Here is a 26,739-nt window from a genome sequence, read left to right as displayed (position 1 = left end):
AGGTACGTACCTAGGCATAGCACCGCAATTGTCTTTCGTCTATTGGTTTTCCCATTTCTGCATTTATGGCTCAATTGCCCCTCTTTCTGGTCAGCTGGCCTGCGTCGCTGTGCAAAACTCTTCTTTAGGCGGTGAGCAAGCATCGTCCTGCTAGTTTGGGCGCCGCCTGAGGTTTAAAAATGGAACAGGGGCCCAGACCCATGGCAGGGAAAGATAAAAGAAATCCCTAGTGTCGCACTTGCACACGCCTGGGAAAAAATTATCGCAAGAAAACCAAAAACAGAGAGAGCGCGCCGTTTTACTGCCCATTTTTACCCCTGGACTCTGCTGTGATCGTCATTGTCGGCTAGATCCGGTTAAGCGTGGTTGAGCCCGCAATTGCCTCATATCAACCAAAACTCTGCCTTCCTTCCTCCCAACTCCATCCCACAACCTCCATTGCTTTTTTGGATTGTCTTATTTGCGTTCCTTTGAAGCAGCGAATCCATGTCTTATCTTACATGCAACTGCTAACATCGAGGAAACAACCAACAAAGCCACCCAGCTCGAGTCTTGCTGCCCCAGATTTTACATGCGTCATTTCCCTCCACCACCGCTTCCTGCACAACAATCATGTCTGCTCCGTCAGCCCCGGTGATACCACCTCGCCCGTCCAGGTCTCCTCGGACGTTGAATGCTGCCAGCACTCCTTCAATACCCCCTCGTCCCACGAATCGCCGTCTGGACCGCTCTGTGTCCCCTGGCAGAGACAGCTATGCGCCATCGCCTCTGAATGGTCCTCCACCAAGCGCCGGCCTCTCTCGCACCACCTCCAATGATCTCCCGTCTCGTCCCCCCAGCGTGGCTATCCCATCGCTCGGCGAGGAAGGCATTGAGTACGAGGAGCTGAGTGCGCAGAATCTTGAACCTGCCGAGACCAGAAACGTGGGCAGCGACTTGAAACTGCACGCCCCGAAGCCCTCCTTGCCAGTTTTCAGCGCCAAGGCAAAAGTACAGGCCGTTACTCGCACTGACTCAAGCCAGGCTGCTGCTGCTGGCTTCGGCAAGTCTTCTGCCTCACCAGCCGTGGAAGAAGACCCCGATCAGCGCAGCCGATCTCTGCACTCGAAACCTCACGACCATGCTCGCGCAGAGTCATCCACCCCATCTAGCTCTCGTCGTCAATCCATGCAGTTTGAAGAGGAGCAGGGTATTCCCGAGATCGGTCAGCGTGTGCCGATGCTTGCCAATGCCGGTGACGTGCAGGCTCCATCTCCAGCGCCTCCGCGAAGCGGTTCCGCCTCCGGTCAGCGCATTGCCCGTCATCACCAGCGCACCCGCAGTGGTCGTGAGGTGTTTCTTCCACCCGGCAGCTATGGTCTCCACGGCCATGGTGTTCACGCCACCGACAGGTTCGAGAAGGCTTGGTACGACAAACATCCCGATGAACTGGCCCGTGAAGAGCAGGGCCAATACGGTCCGGCAATCACCGAGCGATCAACCTGGGCTTTGAGCAGTGACGACCTCAACCGTCTTGTTCGCAGCTCTAGTGCCAATGGTAGTAGCCTAGGTGAGTCCTTTTTTTTCACTGTGGTTTCAATCACATATACTGATTACTGATTGTTTTTCAGGGGCTTCTCCAGCATTTACTGGCACTCCTGATGAGGAGGTCGGCTATATTGCCACCGACGAATTCACTCGCCAGGACGCGCAATCTGCAGTGGAATCTCCTCTCCGCCAATCTACTTTGCCTACCCCCGGACTACAGCGAACCCGAAGCACACTGTCTACTGCGAGTAGCGATGCTGGAAACCGAGTCATTCATATCGACGATCCCTACCATTCCGCCCACGCTCCAGACGTGTCATCCGGTCACGATCAAGAAGAAGGAGCCGATGGTGATGATCCCATTCTTGCCGCCGACGAGTCGCGTCCAGGGTCGGCTTATCTCCATCCTGCCGTATCCCCCAGACGATCAAGCACAGATTACCACGAGCTAGACCGAGCTCGCAGTCATACCCCTAGTGCGCCAAATAGCCGACCTAGCAGCTTGCATGGTGCGCCTCTCGGACTCTCTCGCTGGAGTTCCAGAGGGGAAGAAATTGAAGATGTGCATACGCCTTTGGAGGATGTGGAGGAGTACGAACCTTTGTTCCCCGAAGATGAGACATCCAACAAGCCAGTTTCAAAGCGCGCAGAACTCCTGAGACATCGGTTCCCAAGCAAAGACATTTGGGAAGATACACCGGATAGTCTACAGCTGCATACCAGCGTATCTACTCCAGACCTGCCAGAGCAAACATCTACGAGTGAATTCGAAACACCAGAAGCGGAAGAGAAACGGAAACAACAGACAGAGCAAATTGACTCTCACCAAGTGGCTTCCCACATTCTGCATTTACATGGACAGCCAGGCCCACAACGCGCGACACGACCAGACACAATAAAGCATCGTTTCCCAAGTCGGGATGTCTGGGAGGATGCACCTGAGAGTCATCAGCTTATGACGACTATCGAACCAGCAGATTCCGAGTCAAAGAAGAGCCCTGTTGCGGATAAAGCCCCCACGATTCCGTCTCGTCCCAGTATTCCTCCTAGGCCCCAGAGAATTGCGAAACCCTCTGATGGTCCTTCAGAGGAGAAAAGAGCACCTATTATTTCCGACCGCCCCAAGCCTCAGATTCCCTCTCGCCCATCCAAAGCTGCCGATGCGCCACCAGTCAGCAAGAACAAACCTGCTATTCCTGCACGGCCTGCTGGAGGCAAGTTTGCCGGCGTTAAAGCGAACTTCTTGTCCGATCTGAATTCACGACTTCAACTCGGGCCTCAGGGCCCCAAACCAACTGTTGAGAAGAAGGAAGCGGAGCAAGTTCCAGAGAAGGCACCCCTTGCTGACGCTCGCAAGGGCCGTGCTCGTGGTCCAGCTAGGAGAAAGCCGGCTGCTGGTTCTGCGGTCGAGACAAAGCTGCCATCCATTCCAGAAATTCGCATCATGGATGCATGGAATGTGTGGGAACTTGGTGCTGATGGTAGCTTGACTGTGGGTCGACCTGAAGAGAAGGAACTTGATGAAAAGACAAAACCTCAGGTCACAGATGTCGTTCTAGAGGCTAGCGACGATACTGCCATGGCGCCTCCGATTGCAAAGAACATAGCTGGTGAGCCCGCGGATCCTGTGCCGTCAGAAGAGAAGGAGATTCCTGCCGCAGCAGAGGAGGAACCTGAAGAACCGATAGACCATCACGAAGCTTCTGAGACGAGCGGGGAGACAATATCCCTGGAATCTATTGCAAAAAAAGCTCCAGAAACAGCAACAGATGTGCCAGTAAAAGCGTCAGAGCCTGAGCTTGCACCATCCAGTTCCGATGCAATCGCAGAGCAGTCATCCCCAACTGTAGATGGCAAGAACCCACCTGATGGTTCGGTAGAAGCTGATACTACCGCCTAGTTCTATTATTTACGATGTGACGTGATGTTTATGTGGTTGTTCGCTAAAGGATTGAAAAGCGGAAAAAGTACAAAAAAAAAAGAGAGAAAAACGAAAGTGAAAGAGAATAATGGTGTCTGTTTTGCGATTCAAGTTTCTTCTTTTCTTCTTCTTCTTCCACTTTCCTTCATGATTCATGTTTAATACAGCTCTCGTATTTATCGTACGAGGGACTCATTCTTGTCTGTGCAAAGGGAAAAAAAGTATATTAATTCCCCCTAATTGTTGCTTCGTAGTGACTAACTAACAGCTACTACTTACTTAGTAAGCTATAAGTTAGTTACTTTGTTTTATCCTGACCGCAGGTCCTTAATCTTACTACATAGTGCCTACTGCTCGACGAGTTTCGTTGGTTGTTCATTTATTTTGTTCGAATACATGTATATATAGTTGCTGACATTGTCCTAGACAAATATTACATTACTTGTTACCGAGAATACATTCATTCATGCACATACTTGTAACCCAAAAGAATCAGATCACCTAGAAGTAAAGAGATAGACTACTGAACCTCCTTACTCCCCACATTCTCAACATTGACAACCTCAGGCTCATTCTCCCTCGACCGCTCGAGCTCAATCTCCTTCTCGCTGGAATGCGTATAGGTCACATTAACCTCAGTGTCGCGATGGGAGTCCATGATATCCCGTTTGTATATGTTGACGTATATAGGGAAAATCCAAGCGAGAATGTAGCCCATCATGGGTATGGCCATGGCTATATGCGCGTTGCGGTCGTCCTGATAAATCGCTAGTCAGCATGTATTGTCACAAGTGGATGCGGGAAGCGAGAGGAGAAAAAAAAAAAAAAAAAAACGTACAATGACAGCTGCCATCATCGGTGGGAATACCATCCCCCCCGAAATAGCAGACACGAGGAACGAGCCTCCGCGTTTGGTATGTCGACCTAGCCCGCGGAGACTGAGCGAGAAGATGGTGGCGAAGCAGCACTGCAATTTGATCAGTCACTTAGCTTAGCGCTAGGGTTAGGATCTTGGGTTGGGACTCACAGATTCAAAGCAGAAAACGATAATGAGCAAGGCTATAGATGTCGTGCCCGACGTGTTCATACATGCAATGCTGAAGACGATGCAGCCCAGCAGATACACGAAGAGCATGTACCGAGGCTTGAAGGGCTTGAACATCATGAGAAAACTTGCCAAGAAACGGTTAAAGGCGTACAAGCCCTGTGCGACGGCGAGGAGGTTTGCTACGATCTGTCAGGAACAAAAGCACAGAACAGGAGAGAAGAGAGTTGGAACCTACAAGCATCCGACGCCGAGCGACCAGCCTCCTCCGCAAAATTAATAAAGTATCCCGCAATCGCCACCTGAGCACCCGTATAGCAAAACTGGCTCATGACGCCCAGATACAGACTATACTGTTTCCGCAACGGGCCAACATCCTCTGCCGAGTTTGTAATCGCGCCCTCGAGGGCCTGCTGGTCTGCGTCCGTGATTTCGGGAAAGGGCGCGAGGAAGAACAGGATGATCAGCAGCGCAACGAAACATGCAACACCGAGATATGTCCATTGCACATTCTTCAAGCCCGCGGCCGTGTCTACTGTGTGCGCGAAGAAGACGCGAGAGGCGAGTAGCGGTGCGACGAAGGTGCCAACGCCTTGCACGCCTTGGCCGAGATTGAGCCGGATTTCGCTGTATCGGGGCGGACCGCAGATAGCCAGGAATCTGCATGTCGATATATGCATTAACTACTTTATCGACAGGAAAATAGGGCGCTACATTTTATTCTCTACTTACGGATCTGCGGCAGTTTCCAATGTCGACAAGCCAGCTCCGACGACAAACATACTTCCACAAAAGCCACCGAAGGACCGTTTGACTCCCGATGGCCAGAATAGAAGACACCCGACGGTGAGAACGGACAGACCTAGACAAGTATTAGTCCTAGAAAGCTTCCAGTTTCGCTTTGATGATGCAAACCCGTCATAAACGTCACACGAAACCCATACTTTCTCAAAATCCAGCCCGAAATAGTGAGAGGGCAGATAAAATAAGCACCAAAGTAAGAAGCCTGGAGACCACTGGCCATTGCAGCCGAGATGTTCAGGGTAGACTGGAAATGGGAATTCAGCGTATCGAGTAAACCGTAAGCGAAGCCCCAGAGGAAGAATAGAATGGTGACTTTCCTTGCTTGTTAGTGCGAAGACAGGCAGATAGACAATTAAATTTACGTACCTAACAGATTCGGGACCAAGGACTGTCTCAGCGTGAGATGGACGGCCGACGTGACGGCCTCGTCGCTGACGGCGATTTTGCGATTCCAGAAACCCATGATGAATCTGAATGTCTACCAGGATCCAGACAGATATCTAGGTACTGCAGACGGAAGAGAGTAATGTCGAAAATTGCGGGAAATGGGAACTGTCGTCTACATTATATATACATATATACCTCAGTAGTTATTTTCATTCGAATAATTGCCTTGCAGGCCAAAACCCTGGAATACCCTCGGCATCGGGCTATCTGCTCGCGACGCGAATAGGAGTAGCAGATAACTGATCTAAGAGAGCGCCTATAGTAGGAATGGCACCGACAGAGCCAAGCAGCTGAATGTGTCATGCACCATCTAATTAGGGCTAGACCCACGTGTGTACCCCGGATATGGTATCAATCGTATCATACATACAGAATATTACCGCCATATCTCATACAAAGTGCAGTAGCAATACGTTAATATTACTAGCGGCATATAAGCCTTTGCGGGGTAAGGCGCAACTCTAAATCTACCGCTTTGTCTGTATGTACTGACACGGCTATGGATCACCCGAACGCCCGACTGTGCAAGAATGATCTGTGGGATAATATAGCTCTAGCTCATGAGACAGGCTTCTGCTATGGTTGATTTTTAGCCTACATAGTTCGTTTCATCGCGTTATCAGGACTAGACAGGTTTTGGTCAAATTGAGTGTAAGAAATTAGAATGTATTGTACCGTGATGAACAGAGAATTAACTGAATAGTGGGATTGGCGTCTATCGGCAGGAATCATGCACGAATCACTCCATGCCATTCTTAATGTTGTCGTATACAGACGCAGGGTAGCTGAGCTCATTGTCGACCTGCTCTAACGCACCGGTGCCGCCTAGTCTTTCCACAAGCTATATCTTCATTAGTATGTTAGGAGCAGAAAGGGGAGTTGATATAACGTACCGTGTTGACCAGACTCTCCGATCCGGACTTATCGCTGCTGCTGTCCCAGTACATCCCCCCACCAAGCCCCTTAGACTTGATGTAGTCGCCCTTGATCTGGACAATGCTAGGCGTGTCGTAGCTGATCATGAGTTTCTGCGAGCTGTCGTAAGTCCATGACGCGACGGACGTGTTGTCATAATATATTGTCGCGCCGGCCTGGGGAAGCGCTTTATAGTCCCAGACGCCATCTTCCCATGAACCACTGCCAACGCCAGAGAAATTGGTGCCGGGTCCATCTGTGTTGGTAAAAGAGCGTCCGTAGAGTGGAATGCCTAGGTTGATCTTGCTGGCAGTAGCGCCGTTGTCGAGGTAGTAATTGACGGCCTGCTCGGTGTTGAAGGGCGTCGAGTTGGGGTAATCAGTCGAGTTGTACAAATTAGCATTCATACCGGCGATGGTGTCCCACTGTCATACTGTTAGAATATTTCATATACGGGAACCCTATTAGTAAATAGGAACGTACAGAGCCGCTGTAGTCGTACGCCATGAGATTCCACATGTCTAGGTACTCGTTCATATCCGAGATGTGCAACTTCTCGTAGTTGGACGGCCCTGCTGGCACAGCTGCACTGAGAAGGTAGTGATAGCCAGGGGTGTGCTGAGCAGCATAGTCGTCCAATCCCTATAAAGATTTATGTTAACACTGCCGTAGTGCCTAGGAATAAGGTAGTCCTACCTCACGGAGCGCTTTGAGTAAAGCCACGTAATTATCCGCTTCTGTGCTGTTGCTTGGATACTGGAATTATGTTAGTTATCAATCAAACTCAACAACAGCGTCAGTTTTACCTCGTAGTCAATGTCAAGACCATCGAACCCAAGATCTTTGACGAAGCCAATCGACGTATTCACAAATGTAGCGCGATTCGCTTCAGTGGCAAGAGCAGTAGGGAAATTAGGCGAATACGTCCATCCGCCAATAGAAAGCAACACTTTCAGATTGCGGTTCGCCTTTTTCAAGAGATAGAACTGCTTGACGCAGCCGTATGCATTGTTGCCGCTTTCGCTCCAGGAGTCATCTGGATAGTGCTTCTCGAGATCGGCATACGAATCAGCAAGGAAGACCTCGCCGGTGTCTGCTTTGAAATTGGCAAAAGAATACAGCACGTGCGTGACAGAGGGCAGCGTGTCAGTCAAGTTTTGTGGCTGAAAGTTGCGTCCATATATAGCCTATTCGTATCCACGAGGAACACGCGGTCAGCAGTTGAACAGTAGAAAAACACACCTTTTATCTGGCTTACTTACCCAGTCCACAAAGTAGGACACAGATCGATAGGTACCATCTCGCTTTTCCACAGCAGAAGAAGAAGCCGAAGGAGCGACAGTAGCACTTGCCAAGGAAACGGCAAGGCCTAATAGAACAGAGGGCGTGAAAAAATGCATCGTGAAAGCAGCAAAGCTGAGTCGTAAAGGAATGTGTGCGGCTGCTTGGTCTGAAGAGGACGGGCATAAAATATATCGAAAGAGAGAAGGAACCTATAGCTCGAATGAGGAGAGAGAAGGAGGGAAAGTGATCTACACGCTGCGCAGAGGAGAAAGGCAGTCGCGAGTAAGCATGTGCCTCGAAATCTCCACGCATGAGACCATTCTTCGTGCTCTGAGCATGTGGAATGCGCCTTCAAATGGGTATGCCTCGTGAGCCCGTGAGAGGTGGGCATGAGCTTGCTGCAGTAGGCCCGACGGCGCGAGTCTAGGGCTACCTACATGGCAAGCAGTGGCTTCACCGTCCTGAGGCTTAATTTTTTTTTTTTGGAAAAAGGAAAGAAGCATTTGCGGGTAAAATGCCAGTTCGTGTGTACCTTGCAGATGGATGAGGCTTGGGATTGGGCGGCGAGCGACGTCAAGAATGCGGGATGGCGCATAGCAACATCACGACAAAAACAAAGATATCTTATTTTTGCTTGTACTGCAACTCTATTTCACTCTTATCTACCATTGCCCTGGGATAGCAATCAATCCCTTGGCAGTTTGCGTCCAGGCATGTGTGATATCCATCGAGTAATAGTTGACCAGTGTCGCTGTCACAAAAGTCTTTCAGCACGAGTACATAGCATCCCATGGTTTGTCACGCCTGTTTGTCGTTTGACAATTTTTTTCTTTTTTTTTTTTTTTTTTTGACCCGTTTAATGGTACACAGCGTGGTAGTGCTAGCGAGAGCAACGCCTCTCAAATCTTGGCTTTGAGTAACCTGGCCATGCAAACCTAGAGAATGTGACCAGCTTCTTCTCGTACGGTCATCCGGATTGCTGCCTGCAATTTTGAAACCCTCATGATTATTTGGACAAGAAGCATCCGAATACGTATACGCATACGTATGTATACGCAGTGCGTAGTTGTGCTGCTACATTTGCTGCACGTGTCCCCGCGATCCTCGGTCTGAGGGGTACTTTTTCTCTCAGTAGCGCCAAAATTCCAAAACAGCGATTCAGAGTATGTGTATGATAGTGCCTCCTACAATATAAACATGTAGCATGCCAAATAAATCACTCCTTTTTAGTCGAACGACCTATTTTCTCATCCGAGATATCCCAACCATTCAAATAGCCAACCCCGAAATTCAGATACGAAGCAAATCCCAACCAACCCAAATACGGCAACAACAAATAGAACGCCACACTGTCGATTTTTCGATAATTATTCGCCAGCCCTACGACTGTGCCGGCAAGGACCAGCATATCCACAAACGCAGCTAGGGGCTTTCGACATCCGAAGAAGAGCGGCATCCAGACGAGATTGGTGACAAGTTGCATCGTGTAAAGACCTTGAGACGTGTGCGCGAGATGGCGAACTGCGGAAGAAGGCGAGGAGAGGCCGGCAACGGTGGCGCGATAGCTGGCGTAGCCCATTGCGCCGTACAGCATTGTCCAAACAGGGCCAAAGACCCAGCCGGGAGGGTAAAAAGGCGGTTGACGGATAGCACGGTAGATGGCTTGAGTGTTGTTTACTTAGACGTCCAGTCGTCAGCGACTAACTCAGTGGGTTCCAAAGAGAAGCTATAACGTACCTGAAGTCGTGGAGTACCCGACCAGTGCCCCTGCAGCCACTGGGGTCAGGATGGCAGCGACCGGGGAGCTGAAGAATGCCGTTGGCAGGGAGAAAGTATTCCACAAGCTCGACGCCATCTTTTCGCGATATTTAATATGGAGTAGAGGTGGATGATGAACATAGAGACTTGTTTGGTGGATGGGAGAGAGAAACTGAAGATCTACGTAAGCTACTGTGGGGAGCGGTTGACGTCACGGGGCCAATCACAGCAGCGACAGCAACCTTATCTACGCTATGCGGCCCGGTCCAACTTCCCCTTCAGCCCTCCATCGTCGAGAATGCTCCCAAACATAGCAGCTTCAAAAAAATAATTTACCTGCCATGCATGCTGACTTGCATGGGCCGCAAACCAAGCCAAGTCGTCAACCAGGCCGTACGAATATGCCCTTGCCAGCGCGATTCTCAAACCCTCAATCAGCCGTTCTTCTGTGACTGTGTCGACCACCCCTTTGGAAGCATACTCCAGCGGCCCCTCGGCCATATAGAACCAGAGGTCTTTCAACAATGGATCTCCGTAAGACCGAGCAAGACGCCCCTCGACATGATCACAGATGACCTCGCCATTACACGCACTGATGAGCGGACGACTGAATCCGGTAGTGTGCAGATTGTCGTCAAAAACCTCTTCGAAATCAGCCTCTCGCTGAGCTGGTCGAGGCGCATCTCGCACTTTACAGTATCCCAGCACAGCTCGTCGAAGAAAATTATGTCGGTCATTCAGGATATGCCAAGCATATAAAAGTGAGCACATGCGTGCTCCTGGCTCAGCCCATCGTTCTGTGAACATCCTAGCACCGCTGTGTGCTTGTGCGTCATACACGCGTCTGAGAACTTCCTCGCTAACAACTCCCGTCTGAGTAATGTCGGCCGTGTTAAGGAAGCTGTTGAAAAGCTCGGAGTTATGTATGTCGGAGCCGACATCGACGACATCCGTTGCCGGGCAGCTAAACACAAAATCGTTGATGAGCCCAGCGCTGTCGGAACCCTGTACGATCATCTCCGCAGCCAACCCCCACAAGCTACACTCACAAAAGTTTAGCGCCACAGCGTCTTTCCGGTTTATAATGGCTGTTTTATTGGCGAGGTTGGCTTTGTGTGTTTCTTCCAAGGAGATCTTGGTCCTAATATATTGCAGTCCCAGATCTGCTGCTTCCCTGCGCTTTCTACCTCCGATGGTAGCTAGAGCATGAGGATTAGTTGCTGACTTTCGGAACAATGACTGGTATTCCGGGAACACTTTGTCGTATCCATGCTCATAAAAGAAGCCCATGTCAGAGCAGTAATTCGAGTATAAGACCTCCGAATCGTACGCGCCAAGCAATAAGTTCACAAGACCAGCACCAAACAATGCTGAATTCGTCAACAAAGGTGCTGGCCAGCCTTTAACACCCAGCAAGTCAATGACTGCGTCGGAGACGGGCGTAATTCCGTATCCCTTTGCGGGCAATATTTTACCCGCTTTGTGCTGCTCTTCCCGCCAGGCGACCAGGTCGTCTGAAAGGCAGATGTCAGCGATTTGTTGGGTACTAGGGGCGCCATCTGACTGGGGATTTTCAACATCGTGGAAGACCGCACTAAGCTTCTCCAGCCCGAGATCGAGTACCTTTTGCCAGCTGCTATTGCTTTGATCTGGAAGCAAGGTGCGCGCGAGGGCATACCCAGAGCACGGCGTAGCACGTAGAGTAGTTTCTTGCTTGTGCCCTGTTCCCCAGAAGTAGTTACTTTGGTGGAACTGTCTTATACAACGGGGCTCGGCTTTGTGGACGTCGAGAGATATTTTCGAAATTGGAGAAGTTGTTTTGAACAAATCTAATATCGACATCTTGCTAGCTCACGAACTTTCCTGGCGGTTTTTTTTTTTCTCTTTTCAATTGTAAATCCCACCAGACATTGCTGATGATCTCTTTCAACTGCTCTGGATTGTGTACTTTATATAGCCAGCTAGGAGTGGCAATTGGCATTCTCGCTCTCGGCTACCCAACACATAGGCTTAGGGTTTGCATATTCTTGCCTTATCGACATTCTAGGGCCGACCCAATTGGTTTGACAAGTCAGTGCGACACAAATTCTCTGCCACAGTGGTGAAATTCAGAATTTCTCATCGTCTTCAGCCAGCCAGCTGCCATGCACGATGGGTCTCTACCATCGGCACATGGATGCTGAGAAAGGTGGTGAGGGCGGCAATAGATCATGGAATAGCTGCATGCCATGCATGCACTATGAATGCTACTGTAGTACCGTATGCAGAAAGCAAAGATGATGAGTAAATTTGCCGAATCTCGGGATGCACTGCTTCAGTGCCCAACGAACAAGCGGGGGACTATCTAAATGTCCACACGGGAAATATTGCCATTTTTGGCTCTGACAAATAGGAACGTTGTCTAACTTTCAGTGTCACGCCCTGTTTAGCCAATATACTGGGCGATTGCCCAGCTTCCAAGGTTTGTTGAGTTTTCTTCACGGCTTACTCGGTGTAGTATCTGGGTATTATATTTATAACTCCGGTCAGACAGGACTTTCACCTGTGCAACACAGCCATGGTCTAGGTTTTCCTGCCTCAATTGATTTCAAGCTATAACAAAAAGCTAAGGCTTCCGGTTACAAGTACCAAGGAATGATTTCTCTTCAGTGTATCAGTTTCTCTTATCTGGTAACCTCCATCTGCTAGTGAAAACATTTTAGTATCCTGGAATATGTAACAATAATTACTGCCCCATCAGAACAGCCTGATATCTCACTTTCCCATCCCTCAAATCTTGGATGGCCGTTGTAATGCCATCTCCATTCAAAGGGTACTTTTGTATCTGAGCCCTAACGTTGTGCTTGTCACAGAACCTCAGCATATTGCGCATGCCGACTCTGGAGGTGCTGATTGAGCCCTGAATACATACAGCCTTGGGGTTCAAAGCAAAAACGTTTATTGACGACGGGACCAAGTCAACAGTCAGAGGGTAGAGAGTACCATTTGTTGCCATGAGGGCAATGAGTCTGTCTACTAGTGAGTTGCTGGGGAGAAGAAAACAAGATGGGAAAGCCTTACTGGTCATAATTCACTCTTCCACTTGTGCACAACAACAAGTGATTCAACGGTGCAATTTCCTCTGACACTGGCTCGCCCCTGTGCAAGACATGGAACTCCTTCGCGCCGAACTTCATGGCTTCATCCCGTTTTGCTTCTGAACTAGATAGTACCACAACGTGGTAACCCATCTGGGCTCCAATCTTGACAGCGAGATGTCCCAGTCCGCCAATGCCCAACACGCCAACCCGGTCTCCGTGGCTGATGCTGGGTTTGGACAGAATCTCCCATACAGTAGCACCAGCACACATGAGCGGCGCTGCGTCAGCTGAATCTATGTCTTTGGGTATGTGTTCAAGGGAGGTTTGGTCGCAGACTGTGCCAGTTGCGAAAGACCCTGTATCATGGGCGTGCCAGCCGTACAATTCCACATGCGGACAGTACTGGTCTCGACCTAGTCAGAAGAGGAGGCTCATGGTTAGTTCAAGACTCTTTTCGTCTGTGGTTTATCGCATACTAGTCAAGCAATTTTCACAATCACCACAGAATTTCTTGATGCCTCCAAACCCAACACGATCGCCGACCTTGAAGGTGGTTACCTGGCTCCCAACCTGTTAAATAATTCCAATACCTTCATGTCCAAGGGCAATCTCGTCTTGGATGCAGTGCATGTCTGTGCTGCAAATGCCCGAGTGGGTGATTTTGACAAAAACCTCGGAGGGCTGTATGGTACGGGTGATGGTGTGCAGGACAGGCCATCTATTCTGGGAGCCACGGTACACGTCGTAAGTAACTTGAGACATGTTGTTAATCCTTTTCCATCCGTGATATCTCGAGAATGTGTCTTGAACACAGACAAAGTGGCTTGAGTCGGCCAGACTTGATAGCCTGAAGCAGAGAATTTTTCAGTAATAATCGAATTTCTATAGCATGGACATGAACAAGTACTAGTAAAAGGAATATTTTCTCCCCAAAAGTACTACTAGGTAAGAATTACAGTAGCGCAAATTTCCCACTGGGCAATTTCTCCGGGCTTTGTTATCGGTCTTTCCCGGTTGAAAATTTCCATGCTTTGTTTTTGCAGTGCAATAATCAGACGAGAGCTGCGAAGGCACAGACCTGAGGTTGACTAGTTATGGTTAATAGTTTGAAGGTCAAGTTTGTCGTTATCTAGCCCTAGCCCTAAGCATGAGCACGACCGTAGGTCAACAATAATCGAATACCATGACAACCAAAAAAACCCTACTTTCAGACTGGATTTAAGGATTTGAATTTGCTTAAAAAAGGAGAGCCCCTCTATTATTTATACCCAGGTATGTACAGTGTATATCATTTAAGTCGTAGTTTTCTTTGTCCTCGATATTTGTATTCCTTCTAACAAAGAGGGTATATTGAGGAGGCCCTCCATTGTATATTATAATAGTCGACTGCAGTGGTCTTCCCTTCAAGATGAAATATATACTGCGGAGAGGTGAGGTATGTGTCTGGCACGTGGTCATTTCCGTAGTCTTCATGACGTCCCTGCCCTTCGATTCTCGAAACGGAGGTATCGTATCTCGAACAGCCAATCACATCCACAGGCACCGCCCGTGCCGTGATAGGCTGGATCGGATCGAGAACAGTTGGCGCGCTAAGTCGGATGCAGAATGGCGTAGAGGCTATCGAGTGAGACAGTGGGGCCATCCGTGTCCTTTCGTTCGTTACCGCACGTTCTAGAAGGCTCAGCCAATGTCTCACTCATTATGGTGCGACATCGCTATTTATAAAGTTTCAATGATCACTGCAGAATCTGTTTATATATGTACAAACTTGCCAGACAACAACGTAATATCTGACGTAGGCTGATGTTTGGTTTACGAATCATCCGATGAGCATTTGGTAAACAAGCTAAAATAGTTAGTTGCACGATATGAACATGCAGGACCCCGCCGTTGCCCAATTCCTTTCGCTTGCCCATTCCGCGCCACAGTCATATATTATAGATTCTCATTGCAAATCACTGCAAGTCAAGACTGCATCTAAAAAATTGGCCTGCGTATCACGGTTGCAATTACACAGCCCAGCCGCCCGGATGCAGCTCGGTAATTTTGTTTGTTACCGTCATGTAACCGACGTCCGTGCTTTCGGGTCTCCACTGCAAATCCGGTTCGGTTTCCCGCTTTGTCAACACCACAACTTAACTTTATATAAGACGCTCACCGGCGTTTTTTTCTTCTTCTTTTCTTTCTTCCTCTTGCATGACAGCACGCATGCCTAGCATAGCTGACTCCGTTCCCCCCCGAGTCAACCCCCGTCAAGTCACCATGAAGCTGATCTTCATCCTCGCTCTGCTGGCAGCCAATGTGCTGGCCAGTGACAATGCCCCAGATCTGTTCAACCGACAAGCCGGAAATTCCAACTTTACCTCGATCCCTGCCACTTCTACCACCGTCCCTACCACCACGGCGTTGTCAATTCCAACCTCGTCCGTCGACCCAACTACGACCTCTCTGCCTACTTCATCTGATGATAGTCTGTCGACGTCTCTGCCGTCCAGTACTTCTTTGGACGAAAACACTTCCTCATCCTCTTATGCGTCGTCTTTCACGACATCTGCATTGCCTTCGTCATCTAGTAGCAGTTCATTCACAACAACGACTAGTTCCTCATCATCCTCGACATTGACGACGAGCTTGCTACCCACTTCCTCTTCCGTTACATCGACCTCAACCTCAACCTCAAGCTCGACCTCCTCAACCTCTTCGACCTCCTCAACCTCGTCCTCGTCCTCGTCTTTAACATCATCGTCATCCTTATCGACGTCAACTTCTACCACAAGTTCTACAACTTCATCCACCACGTCTTTCACAACATCGACATACCAGCAGACAACCACGCTACCCAATGGCAGCTTGAGCACCGTCACCGCCGTCACAGTGGTTGTAGCTACCGATGCAGCCAAAACTTCAACCAGCTCTGCCACCGCAACTGGAGCAACCTCGACACCTCAGTTGCAGACCGCCGGTGCTTCTGCTCCGTCTAGTAGCATAGCGATGGGGATGTGCGCCATGCTCGCTGGTGCAGCTGCCGTTGCCATGTCAATATCGCTCTAGAGGGCACCTGTCAAGACCGAGTCGACCACCTTTTAGTATTTTTGCATTTTATTGGCGTTTTAGCCCCGTTATTGTTTTGGTTTTTTTTAGCGACATTCGCATCATCACGATCCTTACATGGAAATTATGTCCTTACGACTTGCATCATTCCTTTACTAATATTTTGGCATGGCCCTACTAGACGGGGGTTGCCTTCAAACCTGTGTATTTTGGCCACAGCATTGTGTTCATAATGCGGTATTTGGCAGTCGTTGGGCTGTCATTTGGCTCCTAGATAGACTCATAACAACACCAGCAATCATGGAGATTGGGAAAACAAATTGAAAGAAGATTACTCTATCTATACTAGAAAGTTATCTGAAGTGTAAAAAGGCGACCATTTATTGGCGTATAAAGTGTATATATATGTATATATAAAAAGATAGATTCGTATATCGTCATGAAAAAGGAGCCTCAGAAACTTAGTCTTGCGTCTAACATATATTATGCCCCACCGTCTCAATTCAAGCGTCCACCCGGAGAAAAAAGCCTGCTGATTCTATCTCATCGCGCAGCAGGCTTGGCGTTGTTTCCCGGTCCCTGCCACCGCTCTTCCTCTGTCCAATATCTCACAATACTCTCCCAGCCGGCAATATCACCATCACGCAGAAGCGCTGCCACATCCACATTCAACGGCGAGTCCGGGCGCGGATCAGTCAATAACTGGTGAATTGCCGACAGCGTGGTTGATATTTTATACACGGGAGTCCAATGTTCGGATGTGAGTAGCGTCAGGCAGATTTCGCCCGTTTTGAACGAGATGTTAGGATGCGAAATGCGTGTTTTGAAGCGGATTTTGGGTGGCGCGAGTGGGTAGGTGGGTGGGACTTCGATATGCAGTTGCCAGAGGCCGCCTTGCACCAGTTAGACCAGATACAAATACAAAAAGGAGGGGAGAGAACCTCACCTTCATATGGCGTGCCGTTGACACCTTTTAAAACGGCCTCCCAGTGAAGCAAATCATCGTCATTGATGGGTCCCAGATGAAGCAGAGCTTCATTTGGATTGCTGGCGTATTCTTGCAATTCTTTCAGGAGACGCTGTGTTGTTGATCTTGATGACGCCATTTTTCTGGTTCTCTAGAGACTCTCAAGACGTCGCTGGAATGTAATAAAATGCGGTGGACTTTATCCGGCACGTTGGTTTACTCGTTCGAAGGTGAGTTTAGGGATAAATGAACCGGTATGAGGATCATATAGAAGTTGTAGAAAGAAATCAACGCGCGTGATATCAGAGCAGCTATTGTTGTCCCATCGTGAAGTGATCTGCCGAGGTTGAAGACAGCTCGAGTGGGTCGCGTTCTCCGCTAATTTCAAGATTGAAAACCCACTACAAAGTCACGTGAGCCAGGGGGCATGATTTCAACATTCCGACTCCTATCTTTTATCAAACAAAAAACACTACATCCCATTATTACAGGATACATCTTCACACATGAGAACTTCACGTATCTCGCGGGACACGGCAAACGTCGTTGGCTCCCTTTCGCGGCAAACACGACAGACTCGCAATTCCTCTGCGTCGGGCTTTTCAAGTTTTACATACACCCAGCCCATCGAAGTGTCCCAGTCTATCAGCGTTAATTATTCCTCAAACGTTGTTTTCAGTCAAGACGATCGCAGCTCCTCTCTGTCATCTGTCCACGCAGAAGATATTGAAGACTTGCTCGAACCTCCTGCCAAGAGACGCAGGCGCAGCCAAGTACCTGCCACCAGACGAGCAAGGAATGAAACAGCCACTCCTATTAAAGCAGAAGTCCCAGCTATAAAGCTTGAAAGGAGTAGCAATACCAGACAGCGGCGACAGCCAGCCCGGAAAATCAAGCAAGAAGATGGTTCCGTGCAAGTACAGCCGCCATCGAACTGGGAGACCATGTACGAATTAGTCAAGAAAATGAGAGCAGCAAACCCTACTGCTCCAGTGGATACTATGGGATGTGCAGAGCTTCATTGGAAATCGTCGCCTCCTAAAGATCAGAGATTTCAGACTTTGATTGCGCTCATGTTATCGTCTCAGACAAAAGATACCGTGACTGCAGTCGCGATGCACCGATTACATACCGAGCTTGGGGAGCGAGGAGAGGAGATAAATCCGTCTATCAAAAAAGAGGAATCGTTCATCAAAAAAGAGGAAGAAGAAGAAGGAGATGAAGTGTTTACGGCGAAGAAGAAATGCAGTACCTTGACTTTGGAGAATATTCTTGCAGTTTCATCCGAGCGATTGAACGAGCTAATTTGCAAAGTCGGTTTTCACAACAACAAAACAAAGTATATCAAACAGGCGGCAGTAATTCTCCGAGATCAATATGATTCTGACATCCCCTCGACTGCCGAGGACTTGATGAAGCTACCTGGAGTAGGGCCCAAAATGGCATATCTATGCATGAGTGCTGCATGGGGCAAACACGACGGCATCGGAGTCGACGTGCATGTCCATCGCATTACGAATATGTGGGGTTGGCATAGTACCAAGAACCCCGAGGAGACTCGCATTGCCCTGCAGTCATGGCTTCCCAAGGATAAGTGGCATGAAATAAATAAGCTTTTGGTGGGTCTAGGGCAGACCGCTTGTTTGCCGGTTGCGAGACGCTGTGGTGAATGCGATCTTGCCGGGACAGGGCTATGCAAAAGCGAGATCAAGGGCTCGCTTGTCCAGATGAAGAAGGAAAAGAAGGAAGAAGAAGCTAGGGTGAAAATTGAGGCACCATGAGATGCAACTGCAGTGTCTAAGAAGAATACTATATTATCAAATTTTGTATGAAGATGGCTTCACATCTTGGAGAAGAGGATTATCTATATCGGATGCACTGGAAGTAGGATATGATTATATTTTGAGAATCAGTTTAGTTGCCAAAGTGAGTTCAATAGGTTTAAACACGGTAAGATATTTAGTTGGCATCAAAGACCCAGTACTAAACTCAGGGCTATACAACAATTGCCTCGGCGATAAATTTGTAATATCTCGCTGCACATCGCCGTCTCCACGATTTACCCCATATGAAAGTAGGTATAGCAAGCCCCATGGAGGCCAGAACAACACAACCAAAAAATGTAAACGTAGGGCCATAATTAGTTGCGTCAATAAAAGGCTGGACCGCATATGATATGGCAAAGTTGATGCACGAAGAGCAGATGGCGAGTACCACTACAAGTTCGCCCGAAATCTATATCCAAGTCAGACGGAAACTCCAAAGCATGATTTGCTATAATAGATTACTCACCCCTTCGAAACATTCCATGGCGTACGTCGTTGCAACGCTTGATGCGGCGACCTGCTGCGCGATCATACCGCCCAGTCCGACGGCAATGAGAACCCACGATTCGCCAGCGTTTGCAGCCCAGCCGTACATAAAATAGCCAACGGCGCCATAAATGAAGCAGGGACCTAGAGTCCACAAACGCATCTCAGGTTCTTTGTAGCCATTGTTGCGACGAGCAAGGTAAGTGACGATCTGGTCACCGAGATAACCCGTGCCCATTCTAGAGGGTGGAAGGAAATGATTAGTGCTAGGACTAGAAGGTCTTTCAAAGAGGTGGATTAGACATACCCGATGAAAGAGCCTACGAGAGCTGCCAGGAATATAAGTCCAGTTGGCCCAGTTCCCCAATCATATGGATCCTCAGTCATAATCTCGGAGATCGTGTTGAAAGAAACGATGCCTATGGGCCTTTGATTAGGTACAAATAAATTCCGTGATTCTTTGGCTCGTCAACATACCTGCTGTGCATGCAAATGCAAATATTAGGCCCGCCTGTGGGCCCTGTTAGGATTTTACATCTCATATATTCGTCAGGGAGGGAAGCTTACAACAACAATGTTTGGAAAAAGAAACAGATAAAATGGTCGCCGAAAGTACTGCCACCAGGTAGTCTTGTCCTGTTTGAAGCGATGAATAGGCGCTAGCACATGCCAGTAGTTACGTGGCAAAAGGTCCATAACCCCTTCGCTGGTGGTGACCTGTCTAGCGAGATTTTTAGGGGTTTCCTTTTCCTGAAGCTTGCCAATTGATACGTCTTGATCATTACATTCAGGCTGCGTAGCTGAAGGCGTAGAAATAGTTCTAGTACCTCCTAGGACATGTCGCGGAAAAAAAGAGTCGTCGAAAGTGAAAATGAATAGTAAGGCCACAGCTCCCTGTCAAATCGCATTTGGCATTTGATTAGGGGATTGAGAACAATTAGGAAAGAACTGAAGAGGGATACATACGCTCAAAATTCCAGATATTTTGCAACCCCAACGCCAGCCCGGTCCCTCCGCTATATATCCACCGAGAATCAAGCCCAAGATGCTCCCCAGCTGCTGACCCCAGATGTAGAAAGCAAGGCTTGTACCACGTTGATGAGCGAAGAATATATCAAAAATCTGCAATTTCCAGTGTTAAATCATGGAGGATACACCTGTATAAAGGAAGAGGGAGAAAATTACAGTAAGCTGAATAACGGCCTCATAAGCACTTGTCCCAATTCCCCCGATCAAACAATTGAGATACCACTGAGCAGTACCATAGAAATACGCGTTCCACACAGAAGTAGCAGTGTTGATAGTCATGCTAGCAATATAAACGACCTTGCGCCCCCATTTCATAGCTGTTGGGATCCACAAAATGTTGACAAAGCCAAGCAACAAATAGTTGAGCGCAGAACCACCATTCAAATTGTTCAAGGACACATCAGCGTCTTCGGCCATTTCAGTCCATGCTGCGCCCACGTTGTTTTCACCAAAGGACATAACACATGCGAAAAGGGTAGCGAGAAAGAGACTCCATACTTTCTTGTACTTAGGCCAGTTCTGGACAAACACTGTTAGGGCATCCACAAATGAAGTAGATGCGGAGTGTCATACCAACGGATCTCTTGGGGTGTTTAGAGGAGAGGGTATGAGTACGATATCTTGCTGAATGGGAGCTTCCGACACGCCAGCTTGCTTCTGATTGACTGTAAATTAGTTAGTATGAAACTAAGAGAATGAGTGTATCAAAAACTCACTGTCAACCAGGTAGACAGTCCCAGGGACGTCCGTCTGGGATAAATCGACCGAGATGGGTTCCATTTACAGATGGCAATACTGGGATTCAATTCATGTACAATACAATATATTTACATATTTTTTTTGATGAAGATTTGGAAGTGTTTAAATAATGACCAGAGAGGATACCAAGTATCCGCGGAGTAGATGCTATCTATCTCATAATTCTTTGGAGCAGAACAGCTAAGCCATGGGCAGGTGAATGCGCGAAGAAAGTCTAGCTAAGAAAGTCTCCGGACGCTGGCTAGTAGTCAGATAAGCATACTTCACCTATCATATAACAGACCATGGGAGCTTACTTGTAGTCGTACATATGGCGGAAGATAGAATCACATGTCCAATAAAGCACATAGGAAATGCATATCCTGTCCATACACTTACGTGGCAAAGCTTAGTCATGTTGACGTTCGTAGTTAGTCTGTGATGCGTGGGCAAGCGGTTGAGGGCATGGTTCACGCCGTTGATAATGGGTTATCATCTGGAGATAAGCCTGGAATGTGTATGCAGGTCCACGCGAAAGCTCCAGCGGGACAGAAGAATTACCTTTCTCGGCAGTACCTTCCGGATCGGGTAATATCCCAGGCATCTCGAGACCGCCGCCATGTTGTCAGTGAAATAGATACCTTTTCCAGTATCTATTGCGATCATACCAAAGTCTCAATTGACTGCTTATATCACAACTCACAAATGCCTCGACCGTTCTGATCCTTGGCGGAGGAGGGACAACCACTTCTGAAGCAGGGTTTCACATGAAGGCCAGAAACAGTGGTAGTCAGGGCTGGCTACAGATCTAAAAGAGATATGGAACGGATGAGGGTGTAAGAGAGACATTCAAATGTGAATGACTGTATTAATTGTAGAGACGCCTAGGATATTATGCTGCATATCCTACTAAGTTTCATTCAATGATCATTCGAGCCGTCACTGTACACGCTCGCATTTGCTTCAGTCCGTTCCCAAGTTGAGACAAATGGATTGGAGAAGATTGAAGCATTGTCATACTGATTATTTTATCACCAAACAGCCCTAACAAGTGACTAAAGCCAGTACTAACTGCGAAGTAGCTGGGTTGATGAATATTGAATTATCGTTGATTTTCGAGCTCTTAAATTGCTTGATCGCGAAACATGATCAAGCCGATATTATTCTGAGAACTTGGAAATTCACTTGCGAGTCCTGGCATAATTATCGTTAATCTTGAAATTTGCGAAATGAAACGAATTGGTGATTCTCGCCTCTGGCTGTCAGTTTATCATTATAATGATACCGACACCGTTTTAGAGTCACTGCCTTTCAACTTACATCACAAATGTTGATACAATTTCTTCGAATTTACCCAGTGTTGATAGAAGGCACTGAAATCTAACCGCAGAAAATCATGTGCTTTCTTTGGCACACAAGGGCCAAATATGGATTAGTATCCGGGTTTATATGCCTTCTTTATGTGTTCGACTCCCGCTTTAAGCTTTTCGTTTTTATTTCCTTTATATTAAGGTCGCTTTCCACGGAGAAATATCAAAATAGGGGAGTGACACGTTAGATCATCCTTCAAATCTTACCCTCTCTTATAAGAATGAGACGTCCGCTCATACGATTAGTTGTACACGCAGAATATACCATTTTCTGCAGACCTCCAGCCTTAATGAGGTGCCTAGAGGCAGGTAGGATGCCCGTTACTGTGAGTCCGGAGGATACAGCGAATGTGAAATTAGGAAGTTGGTTACATTGTAGTCCCTCCTCTAATAATCACAACCAAGTTCTTATTTTACAATAGAAACGCACAATACACAATTCTTTGTCCCTTGGATTCCCAACGGATCTCATCCGCACCTGGCGGTGATAATGCATCCTTCTGAATCTTGGCCATCCATGGTGCGTCTTGGCCGACTGCATAGCCACGTCGCGATTGTATTAACAAGCTACGAGCCTGTGATTGATAATCGGCCATGGGCTGGACTTTTGCAACTGCAGCCCTGTTTACGATAATAGTCATTCTATTCGAACACCTCCTCGCCATGACATCATCTTTTTCATCTGCTTATCATCTCAGGATGAAACCGTGAATTTTCTATGTACCTTAGTAGCTCACCGATTAAGTATAGTTAATAGGTAGCCGATTGATCTCGTATTTACTATTACCTTCCTACGGCAAGTCGTAGGCTATTCAGTTTGTCGCTGCAGCTCCTGTACCGTGCCCATATGAAACTATACCCGACCTCGTTGCGAGAGACATCAAACCTCACGTTGATTTTTGTAGAAATCAATTATCGCGACATCAAGTGAGAAGCGGATTACAACAAACCTACTGAGAGATTTATTGGCTTAGCCAAGAAGGAGATCTGTCGCAAATATCATGTAGTCTTTCAGAGCGCTTTCCGGAAGAGTCCTCCCCTCTTTGTGGACAGCCTGACTCCATGGTAGCATTTCTCTAATGCACTAATGCGGCCAAGGTCTTATGTAGCGTAGTTGTGCTTAGATGTCTCAACATAAGTCACCGTCTCCATGGGAGAGGGCTTTATGCTAGGATATGAGAGTTGTCCATACTAGGAAAATATTGTGTGCAAAAACACAGTTTGAGCAACACTTAGAAGTCAATGAGTGATTCAGAAAGCCTTCGAATTTCACTACCTGATTGAACGTTTACAATATTCTATTTGAAAATCTATATTAAAGTTGCTGGAGGGATTTTAGTCGACCTAGCTTCATGTTACCACAGTTGTTGTATAGAGGAAGAATTCTCGGCATACACAACGTATATATGGATTTGGGCCAATACCTAGTCCACCATGCTCTTCGATTTTTACTGCCAAGGCCTTTCGGACATAATTCTTCGTATCGGATATCATCGTACCTAGGTCACTGTCTGAAGTATGCTGCGGGATTGAGATATAAAAGCATCGTGCTGGCTCGATTTTCTGGCAATAACTCATTCAGTCTTCAATCCCCCAGAATCCTCTTGTATGCAATCAAACACATACATTGTCTATCATATCTCTAAGTCTACAACTCTATTTCATATTTCTTCGTCTTAGGTGGATGAAAGAGACACACAATGATTGCCCTCAAAACGTCTCTCTCTGCTGCCTTTCTGTCCATTGTAGCTCTTAACAGCTCGGGGGCCCTGGCATATCGTTGGTTCAATTGGCAGTTTGATATTACATGTGAGGCCACGGGCTTCTTCGTACCTGCTAATGAATCGGAACTCGTCTCCTTTGTTAAGTCCCAATACCCGCGCAAAACGTTGCTGAAGCCTGTTGGTAACGGCCATGGTTTTGGCAACCTCACTACGTGTGTCAACGATGGAGAGACCGAGAGAGATTCTTATATCCTCAGCTTGACCAATCTGAAAGATTTGCACGTCTATGAAAACACACAGTCACGTTCGGTGGCGGCTGGGATCTCGTGGATCTCATCCCGACTCTTCACGATCATGGCCTCCAGGTACAAAATCTGGGTAGTGAGAAGGTGCAAAACTACATTGGCGCTTCAACTACGGGAACACATGACACTGGCAAGCAAAATCAAAACCTTGCGACTCAGATCATCGGCCTACGTGTGCTAGATTCCCAGGGTAACATCCATGTGATTGACAAGGACAACAACCTAGAGGCTTTTCGCGTTGCCGTCGGAGCCCTGGGCATCATCACTGAGGTCACCATTCAGGCAGAGCCTGTGTCGTATCTGAAGCGGACAAACAAGGTTGTGGAGGGGCCTTCCAACATCACCGAGCTCTATCAGACGATTGCAGACATTGGCGCCAAGTATGAGCAGATTAATATCAACGGGCCCAACTTGGTCTGGAACTCGTCCACACAGCAGCTTGTACCCTCGACAAACCTGACGCTCGTATACTGGGAGCCGACTAACCATACCGGGCCTGCAAATTGCTCTGTGGACTTCTGTTCGAATGATTGTGGTATTTGCAACAGAGACTATACCTGCTATGATTACAAAATGAATAGCATCGCAACTACCCCAGCGGGAATTTGCTATCGTGGCTTCATGGGCCAGTTTGAGCACTTTTTCCCGGTTGAAAACCTAGCTGAAGCTGGCACAGACTATTTTAACTACGCAATATCACAGTCTGATCGTCTGGCGCCATATCAAGGTATCAAAGATATTCTCGCTGCTCAAGGCATGTCTAGATATGAGAGCGATGATGTCACAGTCATAACGAGGTTCGTCAAGGGCGATGACACGTGGCTATCGCCTGTCAACACCTACAACTTGCAACCCAACGCGAGTGGTGTATTTGCCACCCTGGAATATTCCTGGGTCCCTTCCTACAACAACTTCACTCTCCAGTGGTTTTACCAGGACCTCGCCAGCGAGTTCATTCCCCAATTTGGGGACAAGTACAATGTTCGCCCCCACTGGAACAAGATGCTCTTCAACAACGACACTTATGCTTCGACCATCTACCCGAAAATCAATGACTGGCTCGAGATTCAGGAGCAGATGGATCCTCAGTGCCAGTTTGTCAACCCGTTTTTGGTCGATCGTCTTGGCATTGACCGTTGCAGGTCCCTATTCGAGTAGTTTTGAACTCGTCATGTGGCCCCCAAATTGGCGAGCCAAAGCAGTTTTTTTTTTTTGTATGGCTGGTTCTGCGTCATGAAAGCCGGCACAGTGGTTGTGACACGCTCTTTTCGGCCCCATGGCTTTATTCATATCAACTATAGGTATCTAGGCATAGACTTAGAAAATTGACATCTAGTTGTTTTATTAGCCTCCAGTTCTGCTGCGGCTGTAGCGTAGTGTTCGCGGCTAATACCGGTAAATCACAACAAGGCTTAGTATAACTATAGAGGCCCACGACTCTAAACATTATATGACGAGCTAGTAGGTTAAGTAGTATATGTAGGATCAGCCTAGCTACCTAAGTAACAGCCACGTTTTCAGTAGCCCTAGTAGACATGCCTGGGAGCTGAAAATGTGTATTGGATTTTTATTATAGACACTGCTACGGAGTACACTAGTGATATTTTGGTTACAGGATATCATATATATTTATATACTTATACCTTCTTTTTCTTATACATTTAGGGCTGGTATAGGGGTTTTTAGGGCTCAAGGAGGGTAAGGATTAGGGGCTTCTTCGAATATCTTCTATTTGTATAAGCTTTAAGTGTTATTCAGAATTCTGTAATCAAAATATCGTCAGTGTAACACCTGGGTTTAAGACTCCACATACGTCGCAAAATCCGTCAAACCGGAGTAGGCAAGTCCGCCTAGCCTCGTAATCCTCCAGCCATACTATTCGTTCTGCAATGGCTTCGCTTCGGAGAGCTCTCCGATGGGTGGCATTTCTCCTCCCATTCCCTGATGGGCGGGGAGGACTGGGGAATAGGGCCAACATCTGTGAGGTGGACGATGAATTTCGCTATAATCAATTGTTACAGGCTTTCTCCTGCTTCCTGGCCTAGCGTGTTGAACCATTTACAGAGATTATACATATATATAGTTCTTAAACCTACAAATTGGTCGGTAACGTAAGGATACCTGATGCGCCGCTGCACATTCCAAGCTTCAGTTTACGTATAGCGCACCAAGGCAGCAACCATACTCAATACGTAATGAATACGCCTACATTCGATGTACGTTGAGTTGCAAGGCCTGTAAATGAAAATATTTTCACTGTAACAAGGCATCCATTCGGATTCATATAATGCTCAAACTCACACTCGCACTCAACCACCTCGTTCGCTTGCATACCGCATTTGAAGAAAAGCTAGTCGGCAATAAATATGCCTATAAAGAAAGCCAGCGTCATAAAAGATTTCTCAAAAGAATACAATAACCCAGATTTCGATGACGAGATCGTTCCTTGCCACCAGTCATCA

At 47.6% G+C, this 26,739-nt stretch overlaps 10 protein-coding genes across 10 annotated transcripts; 4 read left to right on the top strand and 6 right to left on the bottom strand.

Annotated features, from left to right (window-relative positions):
* Positions 1–612: 612 nt before the first annotated feature.
* Positions 613–3,427, top strand: UA08_01287 (hypothetical protein; the record flags this gene model as incomplete). Its single annotated transcript, XM_020260934.1, has 2 exons — positions 613–1,549; positions 1,611–3,427. The coding sequence occupies 2 exons, from the start codon at positions 613–615 to the stop codon at positions 3,425–3,427; spliced, it is 2,754 nt and encodes a 917-aa protein (XP_020123476.1).
* A 541-nt stretch (positions 3,428–3,968) lies between these two features.
* UA08_01286 (hypothetical protein) lies at positions 3,969–5,760 on the bottom strand (the record flags this gene model as incomplete). The annotated part of the gene is made up of 7 exons (XM_020260933.1): positions 3,969–4,205; positions 4,287–4,415; positions 4,476–4,675; positions 4,732–5,153; positions 5,226–5,355; positions 5,409–5,618; positions 5,664–5,760. 7 exons carry the CDS (start codon positions 5,758–5,760, stop codon positions 3,969–3,971), a joined length of 1,425 nt encoding a protein of 474 aa, XP_020123554.1.
* Positions 5,761–6,483: 723 nt separating this feature from the next.
* UA08_01285 (Endochitinase B1) lies at positions 6,484–8,059 on the bottom strand (the record flags this gene model as incomplete). Its single annotated transcript, XM_020260932.1, has 6 exons — positions 6,484–6,585; positions 6,638–7,084; positions 7,143–7,301; positions 7,356–7,415; positions 7,466–7,822; positions 7,922–8,059. The coding sequence occupies 6 exons, from the start codon at positions 8,057–8,059 to the stop codon at positions 6,484–6,486; spliced, it is 1,263 nt and encodes a 420-aa protein (XP_020123474.1).
* A 1,100-nt stretch (positions 8,060–9,159) lies between these two features.
* Positions 9,160–11,543, bottom strand: UA08_01284 (hypothetical protein; the record flags this gene model as incomplete). Its single annotated transcript, XM_020260931.1, has 3 exons — positions 9,160–9,620; positions 9,681–9,798; positions 10,038–11,543. 3 exons carry the CDS (start codon positions 11,541–11,543, stop codon positions 9,160–9,162), a joined length of 2,085 nt encoding a protein of 694 aa, XP_020123473.1.
* Positions 11,544–12,757: 1,214 nt separating this feature from the next.
* On the bottom strand, positions 12,758–13,543 carry UA08_01283 (hypothetical protein; the record flags this gene model as incomplete). Its single annotated transcript, XM_020260930.1, has 2 exons — positions 12,758–13,194; positions 13,372–13,543. 2 exons carry the CDS (start codon positions 13,541–13,543, stop codon positions 12,758–12,760), a joined length of 609 nt encoding a protein of 202 aa, XP_020123480.1.
* A 1,500-nt stretch (positions 13,544–15,043) lies between these two features.
* UA08_01282 (hypothetical protein) lies at positions 15,044–15,832 on the top strand (the record flags this gene model as incomplete). Its single annotated transcript, XM_020260929.1, has 1 exon — positions 15,044–15,832. The coding sequence occupies one exon, from the start codon at positions 15,044–15,046 to the stop codon at positions 15,830–15,832; it is 789 nt and encodes a 262-aa protein (XP_020123479.1).
* Positions 15,833–16,375: 543 nt separating this feature from the next.
* On the bottom strand, positions 16,376–16,938 carry UA08_01281 (hypothetical protein; the record flags this gene model as incomplete). Its single annotated transcript, XM_020260928.1, has 2 exons — positions 16,376–16,725; positions 16,779–16,938. 2 exons carry the CDS (start codon positions 16,936–16,938, stop codon positions 16,376–16,378), a joined length of 510 nt encoding a protein of 169 aa, XP_020123478.1.
* A 367-nt stretch (positions 16,939–17,305) lies between these two features.
* UA08_01280 (Endonuclease -like protein) lies at positions 17,306–18,580 on the top strand (the record flags this gene model as incomplete). The annotated part of the gene is made up of 1 exon (XM_020260927.1): positions 17,306–18,580. One exon carries the CDS (start codon positions 17,306–17,308, stop codon positions 18,578–18,580), a length of 1,275 nt encoding a protein of 424 aa, XP_020123477.1.
* Positions 18,581–18,794: 214 nt separating this feature from the next.
* On the bottom strand, positions 18,795–21,295 carry UA08_01279 (hypothetical protein; the record flags this gene model as incomplete). Its single annotated transcript, XM_020260926.1, has 10 exons — positions 18,795–19,034; positions 19,092–19,350; positions 19,419–19,530; positions 19,589–19,631; positions 19,679–20,005; positions 20,078–20,233; positions 20,297–20,659; positions 20,714–20,805; positions 20,857–20,890; positions 21,278–21,295. 10 exons carry the CDS (start codon positions 21,293–21,295, stop codon positions 18,795–18,797), a joined length of 1,644 nt encoding a protein of 547 aa, XP_020123190.1.
* Positions 21,296–23,948: 2,653 nt separating this feature from the next.
* UA08_01278 (hypothetical protein) lies at positions 23,949–25,435 on the top strand (the record flags this gene model as incomplete). Its single annotated transcript, XM_020260924.1, has 2 exons — positions 23,949–24,153; positions 24,273–25,435. 2 exons carry the CDS (start codon positions 23,949–23,951, stop codon positions 25,433–25,435), a joined length of 1,368 nt encoding a protein of 455 aa, XP_020123191.1.
* Positions 25,436–26,739: the final 1,304 nt, after the last annotated feature.

Source organism: Talaromyces atroroseus (assembly GCF_001907595.1).
Source record: "Talaromyces atroroseus strain IBT 11181 chromosome Unknown scaffold_1, whole genome shotgun sequence".
NCBI lineage: Eukaryota > Fungi > Ascomycota > Eurotiomycetes > Eurotiales > Trichocomaceae > Talaromyces > Talaromyces atroroseus.
Note: the sequence above shows the minus strand (reverse complement) of the source record. Positions and strands in the feature narration are given on the sequence as shown.